This window comes from Panonychus citri, unplaced genomic scaffold (genome assembly GCF_014898815.1).
Source record: "Panonychus citri isolate SS breed McGregor unplaced genomic scaffold, ASM1489881v1 Contig00135, whole genome shotgun sequence".
Taxonomy (NCBI): domain Eukaryota; kingdom Metazoa; phylum Arthropoda; class Arachnida; order Trombidiformes; family Tetranychidae; genus Panonychus; species Panonychus citri.
This window is the reverse complement of record NW_026515540.1, coordinates 108,243-131,744: the sequence shown is the minus strand read 5'-3', so window position 1 is coordinate 131,744 and position 23,502 is coordinate 108,243. Positions and strand designations below refer to the sequence as shown.

The 23,502-nt window shown below is 32.8% G+C and overlaps 4 protein-coding genes across 4 annotated transcripts in view; 3 read left to right on the top strand and 1 right to left on the bottom strand.

Annotated features, from left to right (window-relative positions):
* Window positions 1–1,875, bottom strand: part of LOC128391761 (hemicentin-2-like) — a 75,783-nt gene extending 73,908 nt beyond the window's left edge. Inside the window, exon 1 of the mRNA XM_053351707.1 lies at window positions 1,150–1,875. Coding sequence (XP_053207682.1) covers window positions 1,150–1,582 — 433 coding nt within the window. The 5' untranslated portion in view covers window positions 1,583–1,875. The remainder of the gene's footprint in view (window positions 1–1,149) is intronic.
* Window positions 1,876–2,338: 463 nt separating this feature from the next.
* On the top strand, window positions 2,339–3,844 carry LOC128392080 (uncharacterized). The gene is made up of 2 exons (XM_053352061.1): window positions 2,339–2,459; window positions 2,541–3,844. Exon 2 carries the CDS (start codon window positions 2,563–2,565, stop codon window positions 3,739–3,741), a length of 1,179 nt encoding a protein of 392 aa, XP_053208036.1. The 5' UTR covers window positions 2,339–2,459; window positions 2,541–2,562; the 3' UTR covers window positions 3,742–3,844.
* A 513-nt stretch (window positions 3,845–4,357) lies between these two features.
* Window positions 4,358–7,378, top strand: LOC128392079 (AFG3-like protein 2). The gene is given in 6 exon segments (XM_053352060.1): window positions 4,358–4,558; window positions 4,698–4,836; window positions 4,968–5,502; window positions 5,623–6,350; window positions 6,353–7,041; window positions 7,133–7,378. Coding segments are annotated over 6 exon segments (2,331 nt in total). The 5' UTR covers window positions 4,358–4,480; the 3' UTR covers window positions 7,295–7,378.
* Window positions 7,379–7,902: 524 nt separating this feature from the next.
* LOC128392078 (probable ubiquitin carboxyl-terminal hydrolase FAF-X) lies at window positions 7,903–17,803 on the top strand. The gene is given in 11 exon segments (XM_053352059.1): window positions 7,903–8,376; window positions 8,776–8,888; window positions 9,134–12,409; window positions 12,526–12,643; window positions 12,793–12,930; window positions 13,002–13,411; window positions 13,496–14,053; window positions 14,124–14,385; window positions 14,460–15,685; window positions 15,791–15,964; window positions 16,045–17,803. Coding segments are annotated over 11 exon segments (7,506 nt in total). The 5' UTR covers window positions 7,903–8,079; the 3' UTR covers window positions 16,979–17,803.
* Window positions 17,804–23,502: the final 5,699 nt, after the last annotated feature.

Here is a 23,502-nt window from a genome sequence, read left to right as displayed (position 1 = left end):
TCCTAAAGAAGCGCAAATCAAGTTAATTAAGGCTAAACAAGAAATTAAAGTTAATTGTTGCAAGAGGAGAAAACTTTTCCTCCTCTCCTAAATCTTATTCAATTGATTCTTGTGGCGGTAATATCTATATTTACCATGAAATTTATGGTGGAAATTATTATTATTCATAATTAATATAATCACACTAATGATACATGTAAGTGTGAGAAGTAAATTGTTGGTTAGATTTTAATTTTTCTTTCTCGGGCAAATTGCCAATGGAGAAAAAAGTTAAATGTTGATTATCTTTATCCTCTAAATTGTTTGGTAATTGTTTATACACTTAAATAATTATCATCATCATTCTTGGGCTACTGAATCTTCATGCTAATTAAACGCTCTCACGCTTCAGGTTATATCAATTCCTTAATCGATAATCAATAATTGAATTGACAATTTAACTTTACAACAAACATTTATTATTACAATCTTTCATTACATAATATTGATTGTCATTAATTGTTTTACTTGTAATGATTAATCATGAATGAAATTAAATTTGCAAATTCGAAAAATATTTCAAATTAATCTGATTAATATCATGAGTAAATGTTCAATTATTAATAATCAAAATCGACGGAATAACAAACAGAAACTTTCTCAATTCTGAATCAATTTCAGAACTTTTTTATTCCTCTCCTTCATCTGAATTATTATGAATCAAGATAATCCTATTATCTCATCATCATCATGAGAAATACATATTACATGATAAATGAAAAACTCTTATGAGCTGAATTATAAAATCATCATGATAATAATAATTAACATTGAACGAAGCGAAAAAAAATTGATCAGATTAAAGTGATTAACTTTTTGCTTAGAGATAAATTTGAATCATTTGATTACAATTAAACTCATCCAATGATAGTTTAGTTGGTGATAAGTGAAGGTTATTAATTGATAACAATTAAAAACTGATACAAAAAACAACAGAAAAAAAAGAGGAAAAGGAAATGATGATGATGAATAAACTGTAACTTTCCAATATAATAATAGAAAGAGATGAAAATTAAGTTCATCAGAAAATTAATGATAATGAATTGAATTGAATTGAATTGAATCTCAAGTTGATCGAAATGAAGATAGAACAATTAACTAATTGCTTACCCAAGGTGAATAATCTTGAATATGTTAAAGATGGACAATTACCATGGACATAAGTAACATCACACTTATATGTCCCTTCATCTTGTAATCCTAAATTTTTTATCCACAAATAGGCAATTCCAGTGGTGGTCATATTGGTGTCATCCATTGATATCCGTTCAGGTGACCCACTGAATGACCCGAGGGCTTTTTGGTATCCCTGAGAATATGAATAAACCCTTTGCCATTCATTTGAGACATTTTTAGACCAAGTGATGAAATAAATTTCACCGCAATTAACAAAATCAACCTCACAGGGTAAATAAGCTGATTTATCACCGGCAGTTGAAATCTCATGGTCTCTACAATTAATTTCATTGATACTTATTGTTAATAGTAAAACAATTAAGCCAAATGAAATATAGAGTAAATTGATTAAAGATGATAGATTCATATTGTAGTTTTATATTCAATATACACAATTCACACACACACATGCACAATTAAAAATTACGTTAATTGTGATTATCCGTTTTTGTTGTTGGTTTGATAATAAATTGGTTACACTTTATTATTATGGTGGAGGAAATAAGTTAATTGTTGTCATCGTTGTTGCAATTTTCTCACAATTAAGATGATTATTGATGATCGTAGGTGTTAATTGTTGTTGTATCATGTTGATTGTGGACAAATTATCAACTTATCTAAACTGTTGGTAACAATCAACTAAAACTTAACCGGTTAACTATTAACTTTCTTGTTTTTCCTATTCGTTTAATAGCTCGAGCAGCCTCAATGGTTCATCTTTTTTTCGTGATTCAATTTAATTGAATTTTGTGTCGCCATCTATTTAGATTAACAATTAGTTAACTTTTTTATTTATTCGATTGTTTTTTTTATCATCTTAATTGTTGTAATTTCGAGAAACAATCAAGATGATTAACTTTTGCTCTTAACTTTCGGATTCTAATCCAATCAATTCATTTTGTTTCTTATCAATTTTGATTGAATCTTGGAAAGAATTTTCTGTTTAATTATCTATCATTTAAAAAATTGAATTTAAAACTAATCAAAATTTTCTATTGTCTTTATTAGTCAATTGATGATTAGAAATTAATTAATTGTTGATGATTAGATTTTCTTTTGGATTTTGAACGCCATCTATTGGTAGAGTTTTTTACTATTCTTCAAAAATCGGCGCAGCTGAAGAATCGATGATTAGCTGAGATTTTGAGCTTTTTCTTTTCTCTTTCTTTTTCTCTTTCTTTTCACATGCTTGTTTGTTTTGATTAATTTTTTCCCTTTCATTGTTAATTGTTCAACTAATTTAAGTGAGAATTAATATTTTCTTTTGAATTTTTTTTTCTTTTTTCACTAATTAATCCATTTTCCTTTCCTTTCTACACCAACAGATCGAAGAGTGTTATTGGTAATATGAATCGTTTCGGTTCTTTACTCGGTCAATATGGAGCAACTTTATCCAAGAAAGATGTTGATATTTTGAGAGAAATTGATTCACTTGATGGAAAATCGTCCATTTTAAAATACAATCCATTCATTTGGGGAGAAGCTGCTCCAATTTTCTATGCATCCATTGGTGATACTCGACATTCTCTATTTCAAATTCCTAAATCAAACCATGTCATGGGCCAATATAAAAGAGATCAAATGATTAAAACCTTGGAACAATTTCCACTTGATCTTTCATTAGATTTAACTGATGATCACCATGAAGATCGACCAGATTTATACGATCCACGTTATATTCTCACCTCTTTATACCATTTACTTGGACCCGAAAATGCTGTTAATTGTAATCAAATAATCAAATCGTTTGGTCTTTCAATCGCTCTCGTTGGTACATCAAGTGAAATCATTTCCATGAGACATTTAAGTTACCTGGTTTTGGAGCGATTACTTTTCCATTTGGAAGCCTCTAAATCACTATCAGCAGTTTACTTTTGGACTCATTTTATTGATTGTTTTAGAGCTTCAATGTCCTCACCTAATCAAAAGATGCCTTTCCTGTTAACATCGTTATTGGTTAAAATTATTGAGACAATTGATACACCAAAGGATTCAATGTTTTATGAGCTGAAAGATTTTGTCACCGCTAAACCAAAATTTGATTGTGATCAAATATCATCTCTATTTATTAATCTATTATTAAGCAAAGATTTAGAATGGAAAAAGTGTCAACGTTTTGTGTTAAATCTATTGGCAAGATCGGTACGAAGTGAACAAGACTTTGAAATATGTAAATGTAACAATTTATTCAATTACATTTTATCAATATTTACAAGTAAATGGGTTGATTGGTTGGACAGAATTTTAATTATTCAATTTATCAAGAATTGTTCAAGAATACCCAAAGTTTTGACAATATTGGTCATTGAAAGTGGACTGATTGTTTGGTTAACCAATATTGTAATGACATCTTATAGATCCATGGGTTCAAGTCAACGGAAGGAGATAACTGAACTAATTGAAATTATCCGATTAACCTGTAAATCAACTGATCTTCCTAAAAATAGTTATAAAAAGCCACTGATGTTGATAAAATCTGTAATCAAGACGATCAATGATCAAGAACCAGCACCAGAATCAATTTGATTAGCCAATACCCTTTGCCCTTTAATTGATGATGGTTAGAAAAAGTGAAACAACGATTGAAACAACAATCAAATTGATTGATTAAACTAATTGGATAAACTTACTTTCTTTTTGTCGAGCTTTCTCAATCTCTTTAACCCATTTGTCCAAAGTTCTAATATAAAGTACCAACAGAACGGAAACTAGAACAAAAATTAGAACCAAAAACCCAATGGAACCGAAAAGAAACACATCCCAAATAACTGAATCAATACAAAATCGATTATAATTCCCATTGAACAATCAAATTGATCAACTTCTTACCGTCAAAATTTTTACTCCAAAAAGTTTCCTCAACAGTTGAATTGTTAAACAATGAATTCCCATCCATGGACATTTTGATTTGCCATCAATATCAAAGCTCAAACAATTAACCAACTATCGATTGTACTGTAAACAGAATCATCTTCAACTCTATTAACCAATTTCACTTCAATTTGTAAATTTAAAATATCCCCATTGACGTGAACAATTGTATCTAAACACAAGTCAACCTCAAACTGAATTAAATTTAATGACAAAAAAAAGTAATTTACCTAATTCACTTTATATACAATCCCTATGATCGGTTTCATCATTTTTATAAACATTCAAGTGCAATGATAGTCAATATGTTGTGTTGATTTAATTAATTTAGGATTATTTTAATTTGTCTCTCTCTTTTTGTTTTGTTTAATTGAAATAATTAAAATCTCTAATTATGGCCTATCTTGGTGTTAGTAATTATGAAAGATTATTAATGAGAAATCTATTACCACTTAATCCAAGACGATGTCAGGTTTGTCTCTTTTTTTTTGGATTTTCTCATTTTCTTCATGTTCATTGCTTGTTTTTTTTATTGTTTTCTATTGGTAATTGTGTTGATTGATTTGTTAATTTTTTCTTTTCCATTATTTATCATGTTTGCATCTTTTTAGATTTTAAATAATTTACTCTCACATTATCATAATCATCATCATTTAAGATCATCATCGAGATTGGGTAAACTGATTGCCCAGTGGAGGTCATTTTGTAATAAGCCACCGGAAGGATTTGAGAAATTTTTTGGTAAATCAAGTGAGTTGGTGACATTTTATTTTATTTGTTTGTTTGTGTCTTAAATTGTTTTCTCAAGTGATTTTGATGTGACTTTGATTTGGTCGAATTTTGAATGTTCTTTATTGACGCCATTTTGTTTCTCTCTACAGATAAGAAAACACCAACTGAGAATCAAACCAAAGAAGCTGCTGGAGAATCGAGTTCAGCTAAACGTAGTAGTGAGAGAAAAGAATCTGTTTTTGAACCCTCATCACGAGCAAAGTCTTCATCTTCCTCATCATCCTCATCTTCTCAAAATAAATATACCTGGAAATGGGATTTTAGTTTCGGCGGTGGTAAAGGATCATCAGGATCAAATAAGACTTTACCTTATATCGCCTATGGAGCTTCAGCTCTTTTGGGTTTATTGGTTCTCAATGAGTTGAGATACAAAGAGATCTCATGGAAAGATTTTGTCAACAATCATTTGGCTCGAGGAACCGTTGAAAAGTTAGAGGTAGTCAACAAGAAATGGGTTCGAGTTAAATTTTATTCCGATGCTTCTCAAGCAGATACAACTTCCGTCCTTTGGTTTAGTATCGGAAGTGTCGATGCCTTTGAACGTAATCTGGAAAATATCCAAGCCGAAATGAGTATTGAACCTTCAAATTATGTTCCTGTTGTTTATAGAAATGAAATGGAAGTGTAAGTAACAATTACGATGTTTGATTCTCGTGATGAAATTCATCAAGTTCATTTCATTTCCATTGGTAATGAGAAAATGTTAATTTCTCTTTCTTTCTTTCTCTTTCATTCAAAAAACAGTCGAGATTTTCTCAGTTTCCTTCCTACTATGATAATCATCGGTAGTATGTTCTACTTTTTCTCTAAATCTCGAAACATGATGGGAGGACGAATGGGAGGTCGTGGTGGAATCTTTGGAATGGGAGAATCTACGGCCAAAGTGATTAATCCAACGGACATTGGTGTCAAGTTCAGAGATGTTGCTGGTTGTGAGGAAGCAAAGATTGAAATCATGGAATTTGTCAACTTCCTTCGTAATCCTCAACAATACACCGAACTTGGTGCTAAGATTCCCAAAGGCGCTTTGCTTACTGGTCCTCCAGGTACTGGTAAAACTTTATTGGCAAAAGCGACTGCCGGTGAAGCAAATGTCCCTTTCATCTCGGTTAATGGTTCAGAATTTTTGGAAATGTTTGTCGGTGTTGGTCCATCTCGTGTTCGTGACATGTTCGCCATGGCTCGTAAAAATGCACCTTGTATATTATTCATTGATGAAATTGATGCAGTCGGTAGAAAGCGAGGAGGACGAAATGTCGGTGGTCATTCGGAACAAGAAAACACATTGAATCAACTTTTAGTCGAAATGGATGGTTTCAATACGACAACTAATGTAGTTGTACTAGCGGCAACTAATCGTAGTGATATTCTTGATAAAGCTCTTCTCCGACCAGGTCGTTTTGATCGTCAAATTTATGTCTCTGCTCCAGACATTAAAGGTCGAGCTTCCATTTTCAAGGTTCACCTTAAACCCTGAAAACTGATCTGGACAAAAATGATGTCGCTCGTAAACTTGCAGCACTAACACCAGGTTTCACTGGTGCCGATATTGCAAATGTTTGCAACGAAGCGGCGCTTATCGCTGCTCGAGATCTTGGTAAGACCATTGTTTTGAAAAACTTTGAGGCTGCAATTGAAAGAGTTGTCGCTGGTATGGAAAAGAAGACTCAAGTTCTTCAGCCAGAAGAAAAGAAAACAGTCGCTTATCACGAAGCTGGACACGCGGTTGTCGGCTGGTTCCTCGAACACGCTGACCCTTTACTAAAAGTGTCGATTATCCCTCGTGGTAAAGGACTAGGTTACGCCATGAATCTTCCTCGGGAACAATATTTGTACACAACAGAGCAATTGTTTGATCGAATGTGTATGACTTTGGGCGGACGCGCTTCGGAGCAAATTTTCTTCAACAAAATAACCACCGGTGCTCAAGATGATCTTCAAAAAGTGACACAAAACGCTTATGCACAGATTGTACAATTCGGTATGAATTCAAAGGTTGGAAATTTATCCTTCGAGATGCCACAACCTGGTGAACTTGTAGTGGACAAACCATACAGCGAAGCTACTTCACAGTTGATAGATAACGAGGCTCGAGCTTTAGTTCAAAGAGCCTACGATAGAACAATCAAATTATTAACAGAAAAGAAAGAAGATGTTGAAAAGGTAAATTGATGCAGAATTTTCTCTCTTTTTTTTCTTTTGCTATTATCATAATGATGGAATAATAACTATTTCTATCTTGTAATTCTTTCAGGTAGCACAAAGGCTTTTGGAAAGAGAGGTTCTTAATCGCGATGATATGATCGAAATTCTTGGTAAAAGACCGTTCAAAGAGAAGAGCACGTACGAGGAATTCGTAGAGGGAACGGGATCATTTGAAGAAGACACTAGTTTACCAGAAGGATTAAAGATGTAATTTTATTATTGTAGAACCACCAGAGAGATATTGATGCTTTTCGATTAACCTTAAATTAAATGTTTCATTTTGATTAAAAAAAAACTTACAACTTTCTTTCTACTTTTCCAATTTGACACTGGACCAAAATTTCCGGTCAAAGATCAAAACTAAATCGAAAATCATCCAACCAAAAACAGAAAAAATCAATAACTAATAATCCATATCAACACTAATTCGTAAATTTGACATTTTCTTAATCACCGAAACTTAACCAATTGATCACCGAGTCGAAATGAAGTTTTTCTCAAGCCAATCATAGAATTGATTGTCAAGCAAATCACAACAATCGACCATTAATTTTTACTCTCTCCTTATCTCTTACTATCTCCATCTAACCCTCGTCTCCTTAACCTCTAATTTTGTTTCGTTAATTCAATTAACTTAATTGTTTTCCCTCTTCAAAGACCCGAAGAGACTTTCAAACCGAATCAAAGTTAAAAGAATAATCAACCAGTGGCTCCACCTGTTGTTTTCCTTTTCTTTGTTTCTACTCTTTGGAATGAGCGGTTTTCCATCGGCTCAGCCAATTCGATTCCAACTTGCGCCGAACTTGAGCCGTATTTATCTTATTCTTCTCATTCAGTTCTCTCTCCAATTTTACATCTTACATTTTTTTTATTTTATTCAGATTAATGTGTAAATTTATAGTAATTAAAGTAGATCAAATCTGACATGTGTCTTTCAAAATTCCAACATCATTGACTCTACATAATTGTACAATAAATTGTCTATAAAATAATATTATGTATTCAGATTCATCATCAGATTCAGAGGACATCTCAGATGAAGCAAGAATCTCACTGTTCCCTGTTGCTGATTTAAATCGATTGGAACAAATGATCAGCTGGCCTCGGTGGATCATTCCTGTTTTACCTGAGGGTCATTTAGAGGTTTTGTTAAGAGCTTCTACCGATTTAGCTGCCCGTGGTTTAGATACCAAATGTGAGCCTTGCCAAAGATTTATCCGAGAAGGTTTAACCATATCATTTACTCGTATTCTAACCGATGAAGCAGTCACCGGTTGGAAATTTGGAATTCATGTGAGTCATCATCATCATCATCATCCCCATCATCATCACCATCATCACCATCATCTTGATTTACAATCAAACTTTTCTATTTACCTTTCAAGCACCTGATACCAATCAGACTAATGTTTCTTTCTCCGTCTCATCCCTTTTCTAACCAATTTTATTTACTCTCTCTCTCACTTTTCTATCTTCTTGTCTCGTAAACGCTTACTCCTTTTCTTTCAATCTCTCTGTCTCTTTCTGTCTCTTTCTCTTTCTCTCTCCTGTCTAATTTACCTTTTGTATTTGCTCTCTGTCTTTACCTCTTTTCTCATTTTGTTACCTTTTTTTTTCACTTCTTCTTCTATCGCCTTTTACCCATCTAACCATGATTAACTTATTCTTCTCTCTTTTTCTTCCTTTCAACAGAAATGCATTTTCCAAAACTGTGAACGCCTTCTGGAATTAATTGTTATCAAACTTAAAGATGATTGTTTCCCTACTCTGGACCTTTTAGCTATGGTCTTTAACCCAAACAATAAGTAAGTCGTAGTTTCATCATTTAAGGAGAAAATGATCTTGTTGTCAAAAATGATTCTATTTACCATTACGACATTTGCTTTTTTTTTGGTTTTCCAACTGTCTACTCAATCTATTGAGATTATAAAATGTATTCTCACGTGTTTTTAAACACATATCATATCATAAAATCAGAAAATTGATGATGATCCTAAATTGTTTATGATTTTAAAAATATTTCTTTTTTTTTGTTTCTTTCTTCTTGTAGGTTTCACATGTTCAATATGAATAGCCTTGAGAGCCTTTCATCATCTTCATCTAACCAATCTCATAATCATGGAGAAGAAAAAGTTTATGCCCAATCTCCTGATTCTCGTTGTCCTCAAGGATGGTTAGTTGATCTAATTAATTATTTTGGTCGTTTAGATGGTTTCCAAAAGTTAATGGAAAGGTTTGAAAAAGGTCCACCATTAACTGTGCCATTGATTGCCGCCTTGCTCAAACCATTTGGACAATGTTATGAGCTTCTTACCGTTGAGACAGTGATAACCTATTTTCTATCAATTATTGAAAGTGTGCCTATCTTTCTGGAAAGTTTAAATGATGAAGAATTGAAGAAAGAATCAAAAAATGAAGGGAAAAATGATGTTCTCTCTGGTGTTGTAAAAAGTTTAAAAAATCTTGCATCTCGTGTACCTAATCAAGAGGAAAGAATCCGAGAGTTGGAAATATTTCGTCTCAAAATAATTTTACGTCTATTACAAATTTCATCTTTCAATGGTAGAATGAATGCTCTCAATGAAATAAACAAAGTGATAGCCAGTGTGGCAACAAATTCATTCATGCGACTTGGTAATAAACCTGAAGGTGGATCATCAATAGCAACGACAACGACAACAGCAACAACAATAACATCATCAACAACAATACCAACAACGGCAACAACTTCAACCGCAACAACAACAGCTACAGCAACAGCAACAACAACAACAACAACAACAGCCAATGAAACTGTCGAGAACAATATTTGTGACATTTTACCCGCCGATGTAGCCCCTTATCCAGCAGCTTCTACCATGGCAACATCATCAATCGTTTGTGATGCCTCCAGTTCAACTGAGGGTCAACTTAATCTTGTTGAAGAAGAAGATTGGTTAACTGCAGCTCGAATGGCTCAATGGATTCGAGAGAATAGGATATTACAAATTGTTCTAAAAGATAGTCTCCATCAGCCTCAATATGTTGAAAAATTAGAGAAAATAATTCGATTTGTGATAAAAGAGAAAGCCTTAACTTTACAAGATTTAGATGATCTTTGGGCAGCTCAATCGGGTAAACATGAAGCTATAGTGAAAAATATGCACGATCTATTGGCTAAATTAGCCTGGGATTTTACACCGGAACAATTGGATCATCTATTTGAATGTTTTCGCAGTAGTTGGACTAAAGCGAATAAAAAACAAAGGGAAAAATTACTTGAGCTGATTCGTCGTCTAGCTGAAGATGATAAAGATGGTGTCATGGCTAATAAAGTGTTAAACCTTTTCTGGAATTTAGCGCACAGTGAGGATATTCCAACTGACATAATGGATCAAGCATTAGCTGCTCATGTCAAAATATTAGATTATAGTTGTTGTCAAGATCGAGATTCACAAAAAACTGAATGGTTAGATAAATGTGTTGAAGAATTGAAAAAAGAGGATAATGATTGGGTTTTACCTGCATTGAAATTGATACGAGAGATTTGCTGTCTCTTACCTGAAGCCCCATCCAACTTTTCCGCCTCAGATACTCAATCAAATCTTATATGGGCTCCTGTTGTCAAACCAACCTATCAGTCAACCGGATGTGGTACAACAATATCAACACCAGTAACAACCATTTTATCGTTATCATCATCATCATCAACCACAACTTTAACCTCAACTACTGCAGCCACCGTATCATTAACATCAACCTCAATGGCTCCATCAGAATCACCAACTCCTTCAATACCATTTATTACTCCGGTTGAAAGAAGTAGCACCATTCAAATGGAAGAAGCAACAATGACCATCCCATTGGATCAATTGGTATTGGAAAACATTGCACCAAATAATAAAAAATATCCAGAGTCTTCATCTTCCTCTTCTTTCCAGAGTTTCACTTGTCCCGTTCAACCTCTGTCAAAGTCAATTAATCCAGTCCAAGCTTCGGTAACCCTACCAACTTTATCTTCACCATCATCATCAACAACACCACTCGTTACATCAATTTCTAACTCTACAGCCAGCATTTCATCAACATTAACCTTATCTGCAACCTCAAAAGCAACCGAAACCTCTACATCACCACCATCATCATCTTCAACAACAACAACAACAACTGCAACAACTAATCAATCAAGTGAAGTGAATACTTCTCATCTTCATAAGCTTCCACTAAAATTGACTGATAAAATTAGGCAATATGATGATTTCTTTTGTCAACGTGAAGTTATTCCCTCATATGGACCTACCTTTCTATCAAATACCAAAAAATATCGTCAAGAGACAACGTCAACAATAGAAACTCATGGAGGTGTCGTTTATCGTCATGATGTAATCGGTAGATTACATAGTCAACATTCCTTAGTAGTTTTAGTCTCTGAAAATTTATCTAAATATATGAAAAAAGTTCGACAATTAGCTGAAAAGAAAGGTAATGATGTTAATGCGCAAACAATTTCAGAGGGTAAAAGGTATTCACATATGCAAGAAGTTATCGAAAGGCTCAATTTTCTAAGATTTTTACTTAAAGATGGTCGAGTTTGGTTATGTGCACCCCAAGCGAAACAAGTTTGGCAATGTTTAGCTGAAAATGCCATTTTCCATGAAGATCGTGAAGCCTGTTTCCGTTGGTTTTCCGTTTTAATGTCGGAAGAACAAGATTTAGATCCTGAAATTAATCGTGATTTCTTTGAAAATAATATTTTAAAATTGGATCCAATTTTAATCACCGAAAGTGGAATTGAATGTTTTAATCGTTTCTTTGAAGCAGTTAACCTTAAGGAAGGTAAATTTATTGCAAAGAAACACTGTCTTCTTACCCAAGATTTGGAGCTTATTGGTCTTGATTATCTTTGGAGGATCGTTTTAAATTGTAGTGATGAAGTAGCAAATTGGGGTATTGCTTTGCTTAAAGAAACTTATACCAATCTTGGTCCAAATTTAGAGCAACACCAAGTAAATATTCATCATGATTTAATTAGTTCCTGCATGGGTAGATTACAAGCTGCCTATGATACTGTTTCCATTCTTCGTAAAGATGAATCAGCTGGAGCAAGAGTGGAATATGAGCTTTCTCGAATGTCACGAGTTTTAAGATTACTTTATGAGTATTTACACCAATGTGATACTGATTTTGGTGATGAACGAACAATTCTTCCTTTGGTTAAAGCGGTTCGAGGTGAACAAGTCTCATTGACAGTTCGTTTTCCAAATCAAGCAAGACATATAGAGGATATTCAAATATGGACACATCGAAATGAATATATATCAACTATTAAGAAACAAATTTTATCAATGTAACGTCATTTTTTATTACTCATTTACAAACACACCCTTTCCGAATTGTTTAAATTAAGATAACAATTTAATTTTCTCTCTCTCTTTTCTTCTTTCCTCATCTCCAATTTCTCAGGATCAAAGCAAATAATATGAACATGGACGTCGATTTATTCCTCTGTGATGAAAATACTAAAAATGATGCTAATCGTGAAGATAAACTAATTACAGAATTACCTGATCGTGATGAAGTGGTATGTTCATTTAACTTACAATCATAATCAGTGTCTGAAAATCTTATGGTTAATGTAAATTAACACCAAGATGTTTAAACTATTCATTTTATACAAGTTCTGATTCTGATTTTATCTATCTTTCTCTCTCTCTCTTATTTCACTTTTAGGTATTGAATGCTAAGCTATATCAATCCTCTCTGAATGCTCCCACATCTCCTGATTCCTCCTCTGACAGCTCTTCCGGTTCGCCAGGTAACAATTTTGAGGGTCCAAGTTTAGAGGCAGAAAACTCCCTACCAGGAGTGGTAAGTACTTTGTTATATTACATTTTCTGTTTATTTTATTTTAATATTTTATTTTTCTTTATTTTTCTCAGATTCTGTCAAAGGAACATAAATATGTTAATTTTTTCTTGCAACTGCTTGATCTTGGGATGTCGCTTCGGCATGAATCTCTGTGTGATACTGCTCCCTTGATATTAACCATAATACCTCCTGACGTGACTATAGTCGAAAATCTTAAAACTCTTTGTAAAAAATGTGCAGAAAATGTAAATGATACTGATTTTGGCGCTGAATTCGACGAATTATTTTATGGATCATCACCCACCCGAATACTTTATAGTCTTGGCGTTATTTATGCTTTACTTATGCCCTCAAGAAATCCACTCTCAGAAGAGGCGCGAATGTTTCATTATGATTTCATAAAAAGTGGCTGCGGTTTCAAAGTTGTCGAATTACTAACGCGTAACAATTTTGTATCTACTGCTGCTGATTACGCTAAAATGTAGGTCAAAGTTGTCACTAGTTTTCCATCACTTTCGAAACTAATTTTCTTTTTTTTTTCCTTTTTTTCTAATCAACTTTACAGCTTAGTCTATCAAACTGTGTTACGGATAAGTGGACTAGTGCTAACCTGCCTAGGCCATTATCTGATATTAAATTCATCTACTCCATCTTCATTAGCATCAACACTACCCAACATTACAAGTTTAAAAAATGTTGATGACTATTTGATAAATCTTCGGACAGCACTTGAAATAATTCCTCATCCATTAAGCGCTGGTATGGTTAGAGAAATTGCCATACAAACAGCTCAAAAACTTGTTGATAACGATGATGAAGTGTTTCGATCTCGTGTTATCTCAAGTTTACCCGATCTTAACTCAGTTGGTTCACTAATGATGCTTTGCTGGGCAACGGTAACTGGTGAAGAAGCTGCTCTTCATGAAGATATTGAAGTGCTTCATCGACTTGTCGTCACTGGTAATCTTCATCGTCCCGACTCTCCTGTTTATACTGTTTGTAAACTTGGTTTAAATATTCTGACACTTATGTTTATGATATCACCATGGACTTTAGATCAACTCATTAGAGATAGTGTTTGGCATCGTTTTGTTATCGACGTTTTATTAATTTGCCGTGAAAGGTAAAACCTTTAAATTACCATTGGTTAGTTTTAGATTAAATTATTAAAATTGTTTTTTTTTCTTCTGCAGATCAATAAGATTAACAGCCAGTGAACAATTTTCTTTAATTGCTACCAAATGTGCACTTAGCAATGAAGTGTTGATTAACTTCATCAATTTACTACATCATCATCTAAGTTCAACCGTCTCCGTGAATGGACATTACAATACTTCAGAAGAGTTTTTCCATTTATTTTGTAAATTGTTAAATAATGCTCGATGTATCCGGTGTCCACTTCCTATAGCTCAACAGTTCCTCGAAAATGAAATTTATCTTCTTAGTAATGTCAAGGTAAGTTTTGATTAATATTTAGAATATAATAATAGTTTCTAATTAATTTCTCTTTTTGTTTTTTATTCATACAGCAATACCTAGTCCGAAATGGGGTTATTGAGGAAAAGTTACTGGAAGGCCATCTAAGTATAACCAGAGAGCTAATTTACTTGCTTAAAACGATTGCGAAAAATGAAGTATACGATTTAATTAGAGTATCTGATGATCCAAGTCAACAACAATCAGGAAAGAAAGATTTAATTCGTGTTCTAATTGATGAATATATTTTCACTGCATCAAGAGCAATGGTCATTTTGCAACGAGCATCTCAACCTCCACCATCCCAGCAACAACAGTCACAACAATCACAACAGTCTCAATCACTACCCTTGCCTGAGCTTCAGCCACAAACTCAATTACAGCTACAACCATCCCAACAGCAATCACAACAGTCTCAGTCCCAATCCCAATCTCTACCGCTACCTCAATTCCAGCCCCAGACACAATCACAATCACAACCATCCCAACCAATCCAACAACAGTTACAGCCCCAATCTTTGCCCTTACTTCAGCTCCAGCCTCAGCCTCAGCCTCAACTTCAGCCTCAGTCTCAACCTCAACCTCAGAATCAATTACAACAACAGCAACCAATTCAACATGCACAATCACAGTCTCAAACTCAACAATCTCCACCATCTGACTCTACAAAAAACGATGTGATCACTGTAACTCCCTCATCATCATTAACATCCATACCAAGCTCCTCAACTTTTGATCAAAGTAATCTCAATATTGAAGAAGTTAATCCAATATGCACCACTTCAGCCACCCTTAATGCGGCTTACGATTGCCTTGTAGCTTTGGGTACTGATTGTATACCAAATTTAAAATATTTAGTTGATAATCTCAATGAGATGTTCTATTCAGACAATGAACAACATCTTACTGAATGGGAATATCAACCTCCTATTGGGCCTCGACCATCTCGTGGTTTTGTTGGTTTAAAAAATGCAGGAGCAACTTGTTATATGAACTCAGTCTTTCAACAGCTTTACATGATACCCGAGGTTAGAGATGGTATTTTATCAGTCGAAGGAGCTGCAACTGATTTAAATGAAGATTTCTCAGAGGAAATGGTGGATAATATTATCAGCACCTTATATCCCAGTGTCCCTGAAGATGATTCAAAACGGTCCGTCTATGAATCTCGACGTGATTATAATCTAGGAGTTTTCAAATATACCCAAGCAATTTTTGGACATTTGGCTCTGTCCAAGCTTCAGTATTATGTACCGAGAGGCTTTTGGAGGCATTTCAAGTAAGCATCGCACAATGATACTCATAATTTTCCGTAATTTTGAACTATAAAAATTTATATAATTAACGTAATTTCTTTTTTTTGCTACACAATTAACATCCATAGACTTTGGGGTGAACCAGTCAATTTACGTGAGCAACATGATGCCCTTGAATTTTTCAATAGTTTAGTCGATTCTATTGATGAAGCTCTCAAATTGTTGGGCTGTTCTCCAATCATGACCAAAATTTTCGGTGGATCTTTCGCCGATCAAAAGATTTGCAAGGAATGTCCGCATAGGTACGTTAATGAGAAAATTTAATTTAACAATTGAACACTAATTAACTAATTTTCTCTTCATTTAACTTTCTTTTTCTTAGATACTCTCGTGAAGAACCTTTTACAACTTTAAACATCGACATAAGAAATCATAGTAATCTATTAGATTCATTGGAACAATATGTTAAAGGTGATTTATTGGAAGGTGCTAATGCTTATCATTGTGAAAAATGTAATCGTAAAGTTGAAACTGTTAAACGATTGTGTATCAAAAAGCTACCACCAGTTTTAGCAATTCAATTGAAACGTTTTGATTATGATTTTGAACGTTCCTGTGCCATCAAATTTAACGATTATTTTGAATTCCCTCGAGTTTTGGATATGGATGCTTATACTGTTAACGGTTTAGCTAAAATTGAAGGTGAAATTATCGAAGAGGATTTGGAATACACAAGTTCACCTGGATCTTCATCTTGTCACAGTTAGCCAGCATAAAATATTGATGGTTCACGTAAATGGTACAGATTTGATGACGGTGATGTATCAGAATGTAAATTGGATGATGATGAAGAAATGAAGGTCCAATGTTTTGGAGGTTACTACATGGGCGAAGGATTTGATCATATGTGGAAAAGGATGTCATATAGACGACAAAAGCGTTGGTGGAATGCATATATTTTATTTTATCGTCGTATGGATACTCAAGAAAGTGAGATGGCTCTTCGTTTAAGTGAATTAACCTTTACCGATAACGGATCTTATCAGAATAAAATCAAAATGCCAGCAGCAATTGAAAAAAGTGTCCAAAGACAAAATATTAAGTTTATGCACATGAAAAATCAATATAGTCCAGAATATTTTCAATTTATGAAAAAATTGTTGAATGGTAATGGTCAGATTGTCGTTTCGCAATTTCAACGGAATGAACCTTATCCAGGTGACTCTTACTCATCAGATGTACAAAGCAACATTAAGAAAAGTGAAGCTGAAGAAATTGCAATGATCTGTTCCCAACTCGCCTCGAGATTTTTATGATGGAACAAGAGAGAAGACGGAAAAGAACTGGTCAAAAGCCCTTTAAGACAAACAAAACAAACATACACACATACACACATACACCTTGCATAATGATTCAAAGATGATATTGAAAATTCTGTGTATTTTACAGATAAATCAAACTTCAGGATATCTCTCCCTGTTAAAATTTCTTTATCCTTCCAATATCAATTAACAACCCTGAAAATGTAACCTTGAAGTTCTGATACTGTTGATGTTTCTCCTCTTTCAATACAAAAGGTATATAAAAAAAAAGATTTACACACTTGATGCCGGCTCTGTGCACTTCTAGCCAGAATTATCATGATAATGATGATTATGGATGAGGAAAAATCATGATGAATGATGGAAAAAAGAGAATCAAAATTTTCTCTTTTATTCCAAATTGAAAGATTGCCAAAAAAAGTTCTTATTCTTCTCGATTTCTAAGATGATCTTTATGGTGATAAAAGCTTAGAAATTAAAAGCCGTAAGATGTAAACTTGCGATGAAGAAACAATGACTCATGATATAAGTTCAAATTCAAATTCATTGATGAAAACGAATGGAACTTTTCTGATTATTTTCTACCATGAACCCAATCAAATTTTATCCTGTAAAGAAACGATGGTTAATCATTTTGATGGACAGTTAATTCACTTCGAAATGTTTCCCATTGACAGGTTTCTCCATCTCTATCGTTCTTGGTGTATTATTATCATTCTGACAACAATCATGATAATAGTTTTGTCCTGATAAACTTCAAATCAAACGATTCAACTGATTTCATGAAATAAAAAGTTCTTATTATTAAAAACAAAACAATTGCCATCTCAACCTTTTGATTATCATTATTATCGTTTCTCAAACGATCTCATCTCATTCTAACGTTAATCTGATAAAAGTTAATCAATCGCAATTCTATTAATACTAATTCACTTTTGACCTTCTCAATTTTGGATCTTAATTCAGTTCATGATAAGATAATCATGTATAAGAATCATGGATTCACATATCGCTGAATCATAATGATCACATCAAACAATTTATTCAATAACTTTGCTCATGAATTTATATTAAACAGTTAATTGTAATTCTAACCAATAACTTAACAACAATCAGCCAATAGACAAATTTAGTATGATCGATTTTTGATCAGAAAAGGTTTAGTAAACAATTGAATTACAAATTAGTTAATTATTAGCAAGTTTAATTTCTAATTACAATCAAAATTACATTTCCAAATGCAAGAGAATTAAAATCGATGAGAAGACAAAAAAATCGAAAAAATTTTTTTTCTATGATAAAAACTTTCGATCAGCGAATTGATTGAAGGGTCATTGATCATTTGATTGTAGATTAAATTTGATTGTGTGAAGAGACTTAATTGGCATTGGTTCGAGTTCCCATGATAATAGTAATTGGTAATTCGATTATATCAATTTCTCGAAAACTACGAAAGAAAGAAAGAAAGAAAGAGAGAGAGAAAAGGGAAAAAAGTTCTAGTTAAATTCGGGATTTTTTTCCTTTTCTCAAAGTTCTCAATGATCTCATTCTCAAAGATCAGGTGATTATCTTCTTGATGAGATGCTTTTCATTCAAAAGATGATTGATAACCTTTAAGGTCAAGGGATTTTCTTTTCATCTTTGACCAGTTTTTTGGCTTATTGACATGAAGATGATGACGAGAGAGAAGAAAAAAAGTAAACGAGATGTACTAACATATTGGATAAGATTCAGTTCCAATTAAATGATTCAGAATAATCAGAATATCATAAGATTCATGTTTCATGATGATCAACAGAAAGAAGCATTTGTTCAAAATGTCAAACGAATCAGATTAGATCACAAATAAATGTCATTCGATAATTTCAAACTTGGATACATAATTTACCAAAATTATTCCATCTCACACCTTATTCTCCATGTAATATGATTAATCTTAATATGATCGATTCATTCATCTAATCACAATCCATTTCGATCCAATTACCCCTTTAACTGTTACTCTTTTTCCCATGTAAATGTTTCATCCGGAAAAAAAGTTCATTCAAATCAATGTTTTTCTTTCAATAACCAAAGTACATCTCTCATATTTCAAAAGACACAATCATATAATATATAAGTATAATTTTCATGGAAAAGAGAATACAGAAAATAATATCTAGCCAATATGAAAGGAATAAAAATTCATACTTAGAATATTGTTAGAATCATGGTAACATGGTAAACTCAGGGAACCATGAAAGAGTCATGTTTGTATTCAAATGATTTGACATGAAAAGTAATCTTGTCAATTGTATCTTCCAAATGTACAACATCTTATTTCATTGGGACTCTTCAAATTCAGAGAAAAACAGATAATCCATTTCAAGTTCATGATGGAGAAGGAAAAAAATCTTTTCGATTCCATTCTATTTACTTTCTTATTGACATTTCAGAACTTTTAATCTAACAATTTCAAGTTATATTCACCAATCAATCAAAAAGCTATTTCCTTTTGCTATAAAGATTTTGAACGAACAACTTTGAACGAATTGTTGACCTTAATTGTAGTAAATAGTTACAATAAATTTCACTTTGAAATACGATAATCAGTTGATGATGATCATGAGATTTTCGAACTTTTTTCTCTCTCAATTTTTCTGGTTAAACTTTTGACCTCTTCTTCCTTTATACAACTATCCATCTCTCTGAAACCTCCGCCTCCTATTAATCTGATAATCAGGTTATCGGTGTTCAATTTGAAATTCCCTCAATTCCCTTTAGATTAATGATCAATAGTTAACCCGATAGTTAATCTAGTTAACGTATTGTTTAAACAATGAAAACAATTATCTCCAACAATCAAATTGTATTGATGTTTCTCTGAAATTCTGGACTTTGAGAAACTTGAAATAAGTAAAAATTTGCCTGCTTTTTGTTATCCTTATCATATGAGAGAAACAATTAAATTGAAACTTTCATGATGAATTCATGGAGCTTTAAGAAAATAAACTTTCATCTTAAAGTTTAGATTCAATTATTTTAAAGATACTCGAGTTATCTCATCTTCATCTAAGGAATAACTTGAACACTGAAGTTTCCACCCATCCTGAAGATTTCATCTGAATCGATAATTTTTCACTTTTCCTCTTTTCCCATCAAGTTCATTTTTCTTATTTCAACTTCTTCCTCTCTCTCTCTCTCCTTTTTTTACCAGAATATTTTAATACTCAGGAATAGAAACAGTATATTCACAATGTGAGAATCTAGCATCATGATAATATCTGAGTAATACCATAAGATGTATATGATATCATTATCATTGGCGTAACATTTATTTGCTTTTCACAGTTGGAGTTTTATTTTCCTCTTCTCCCTTATCTTGTTCACGTTTCATTCTTGAAAAAGCTCAGGACAAACTCCAGAATTGTGGATTCTTATCCTTCTCTAAGGATATTCCAATAATCTTTTCACGTTCTCATCTTCCTACTTTATTTTCATCCTGTTTATCCCTCTTTTCCTCCTTCTCTTTCTAATCATCTTCTCTTCCCTACTCATCAACTCATTTTCCATGAAAGACTCACAGCTAAATGATGGATTGCACCAAAGAAGGGGCTAAAGTCCAGTTTGACAAAAACTGGACCTTGAAAAATCTTCCACCTTTATCCTTATTTTTCTCTTCTCTTCATCCTCATCTTCATCTTCATCATCATTTTTGTCTTTGGCTTTGTCTTTATCTTCCATTTCCATTTCCTCCCTGGAACCAACTAGTCCCTTTCTTTCATTACTCTTCCTCATTTTTCATCTTTATTCATCTCCTCTTAGCAATCAACTTTCCACCCTAAATACCAACACCACCTTCTTCCTATTACCCTGACCCACCCTGTCTTTATATGGATGATAAAATCTTACTTTTCTCATGTTTTTTACCCTAAACCAATGAAATCATTGAACATTTAACTGACCTTTTCGTTAGTTCCAACAGTTTGAAAACAGTATTTCCAAAATTAACCCAAGCATCATGATAAAATCATGGTTCTGTTAGCAAATTGTCATCTTCATGATGATAATAGAGAAACAAACAAAAAACTCAACAAACCATAGATATATACATAACATAAGAAACCAAAGTTCCTTAAATGTTAGGTTATTGTTTCTAAGTTACTTGTCAATTGTACTGAACAACTCATGGTGATTGTTGCTCATCCTCTTAAATGATTATTTCGTGTTCGAATCTTTTTCTTACCATCTCAATGTTACAACTGAATCTCAAGTCTCTCAACTTGAAGAGAGAAAAAAATTCCCTCTTCGTCTACTGAACTAAAATCAAACCAACCGTAAACCTAATAAACTTTTGAACTGAATGTTTCAATTCACGAGTCGAGTTTTTGATAAAAGACATAGAGAGAGAGAGAGAGAGAGAGAGAGAGAGAGAGAGAGAGAGAGAGAGAGAGAGAGAGAGAGAGAGAGAGAGAGAGAGAGAGAGAGAGAGAGAGAAATTCGTGAGTTCAACGAAAGTTCAAATTTATACATTTACAGTAATAAAACGAATCGAACACAATGAATGAACACACAATAGAAATTCATCATTTACTCTTTAAACAGAATCCATAAGAATTGATGAACTTGTTTCTTCCTTCCAGTCAATATAATTCACCTTCTTCCACCTCAACCTCTACCCTTTCCTCCCATCAGCTTTACCCCCCGAGAATCAGAATTGATTCAAAATTTTCCATATAAATACTCATTCATCTTCTTCTCAACTTTTTCCCTCAATTCTTTTCCTTGATCATCTAATTAACTTTTACTTGAGGGCTTTTACTTTTCTCCTAAACTTGTAACCTCCCTCATCTAATACATTTACTCCCAATTGTCATCAATACAATCTCAGTAATCTCATTGAAGCGAAAGTTTTTCTACCCTCACTTTGTTCATGATAATTACACGATAAACTCATGATCAATTCATGATATTACAAAAGGACATTTAGCTTTTAAACTGCTGATCGTTAAATAATCAACTGAGAAGCAAAGAAGAAAAAAGTAAATTGGAAACAATATTTTTCACTTCTAATTTAATCCTAACCACTTAAAAGATGAATGATAAATGATCAACAATCAAGACAGTTTAATAAGAATAATGAAAAATGTTCATCATGAAAGAATCCAGAGTTTTCACCCTGTTTATCGTGAAACTTTTTTTTGTTTTTATCCTTACGATCAAAATTCATGATAATCATGTCTCAGAATAATCAGAAAAGTTCAGGGAGTGAAAAGTAACCTGCTCTTTTTGTTATCATTACATTAATCATTTATCTTCAACATCCCATCATCTTTCATCTTCATCTACTTTCAACCTTATCTTCATCCTTTATCATCATGATAATCATCCTCAGATAGGATGAAATTATCTTTTGAAACAAAAAAAAATCCTGATTAAATTTTTTTCCCTCTTTAAACTCTCGGAATAATAATACACATGATTACCTTCATGATAATATTACCAATTCTCATCTGATTAAGATAATTATCCAAATTTGCTCAAAAAGGTTAATAATAACATGATTCATTTAACTGTTAAATGTTCATTGTTGATTCAGATTAATGTTGACTTTGAAGATTCTTACCTTTTCCTGTCCCACCCTGTTCAGGGTTGATGCTGAGGTAGATAAATATACAGAATACACATTGAATTAACATTTTATCGTTTGTTAAGGTTGACATCTCTCAATGGAATCAGATATGATAATAATCATAATTGGATTAACAATCATGATTAAGAAATTTTTTCTGTTCTTTTGGAACTGTTTAATTAAATCATATAATATTAATAATATTACATATGTGAACTAAGATCTTGTATATTTGATTGATTGTACAGTCAATTGTTGATTTGAATATTAGTCAAGTTATATTGTATTTCTATGAGCTTAGAAAATCGGATTTGGACATTGATAACAATCAGTTTTGATTGTTTTGATCGATAACTTAAACCGCCAACAATTAAGATGATGATGATGATAATGAATGTAATCTGAAAAGAAGATAATATTTTATGTCATCATCGTCATTGAGATTTTATCTTTATCTTAATTTACATCATGTAATTTAATGTTGTTTACCTAAAGTTTATCTTCCAGGAGAGTGATATTGATGAAATAAATACTCATGATGATAATAATGATGATGGTTATGATGATGGAGGAAGACAAAGAAAAGGATAGGAAAGAGAGAGAGAGAGAATCAATAATATTATTCCAACTCATGAACATGATGGAATTCAAATAGATTGAAATTGTGTTTCTCTTTCATCCAACATCTTCCATCATCTTATTTATTTATCCTTCTTTTCTCATCATTATCATCATCTTTAGTTTATCCTTCATTTGAATAATATTACATCTTAGAAGATGAAGGAATCACCGGGAACAGATGATGATGATGATGATGATGGAAAAGAAAGAGAGAAAAGATGGAAAAGAAAGAGCAGGTCAAAAGCCTTAATACACCTTGAATAATGATTCCAAAGATGATATTCAA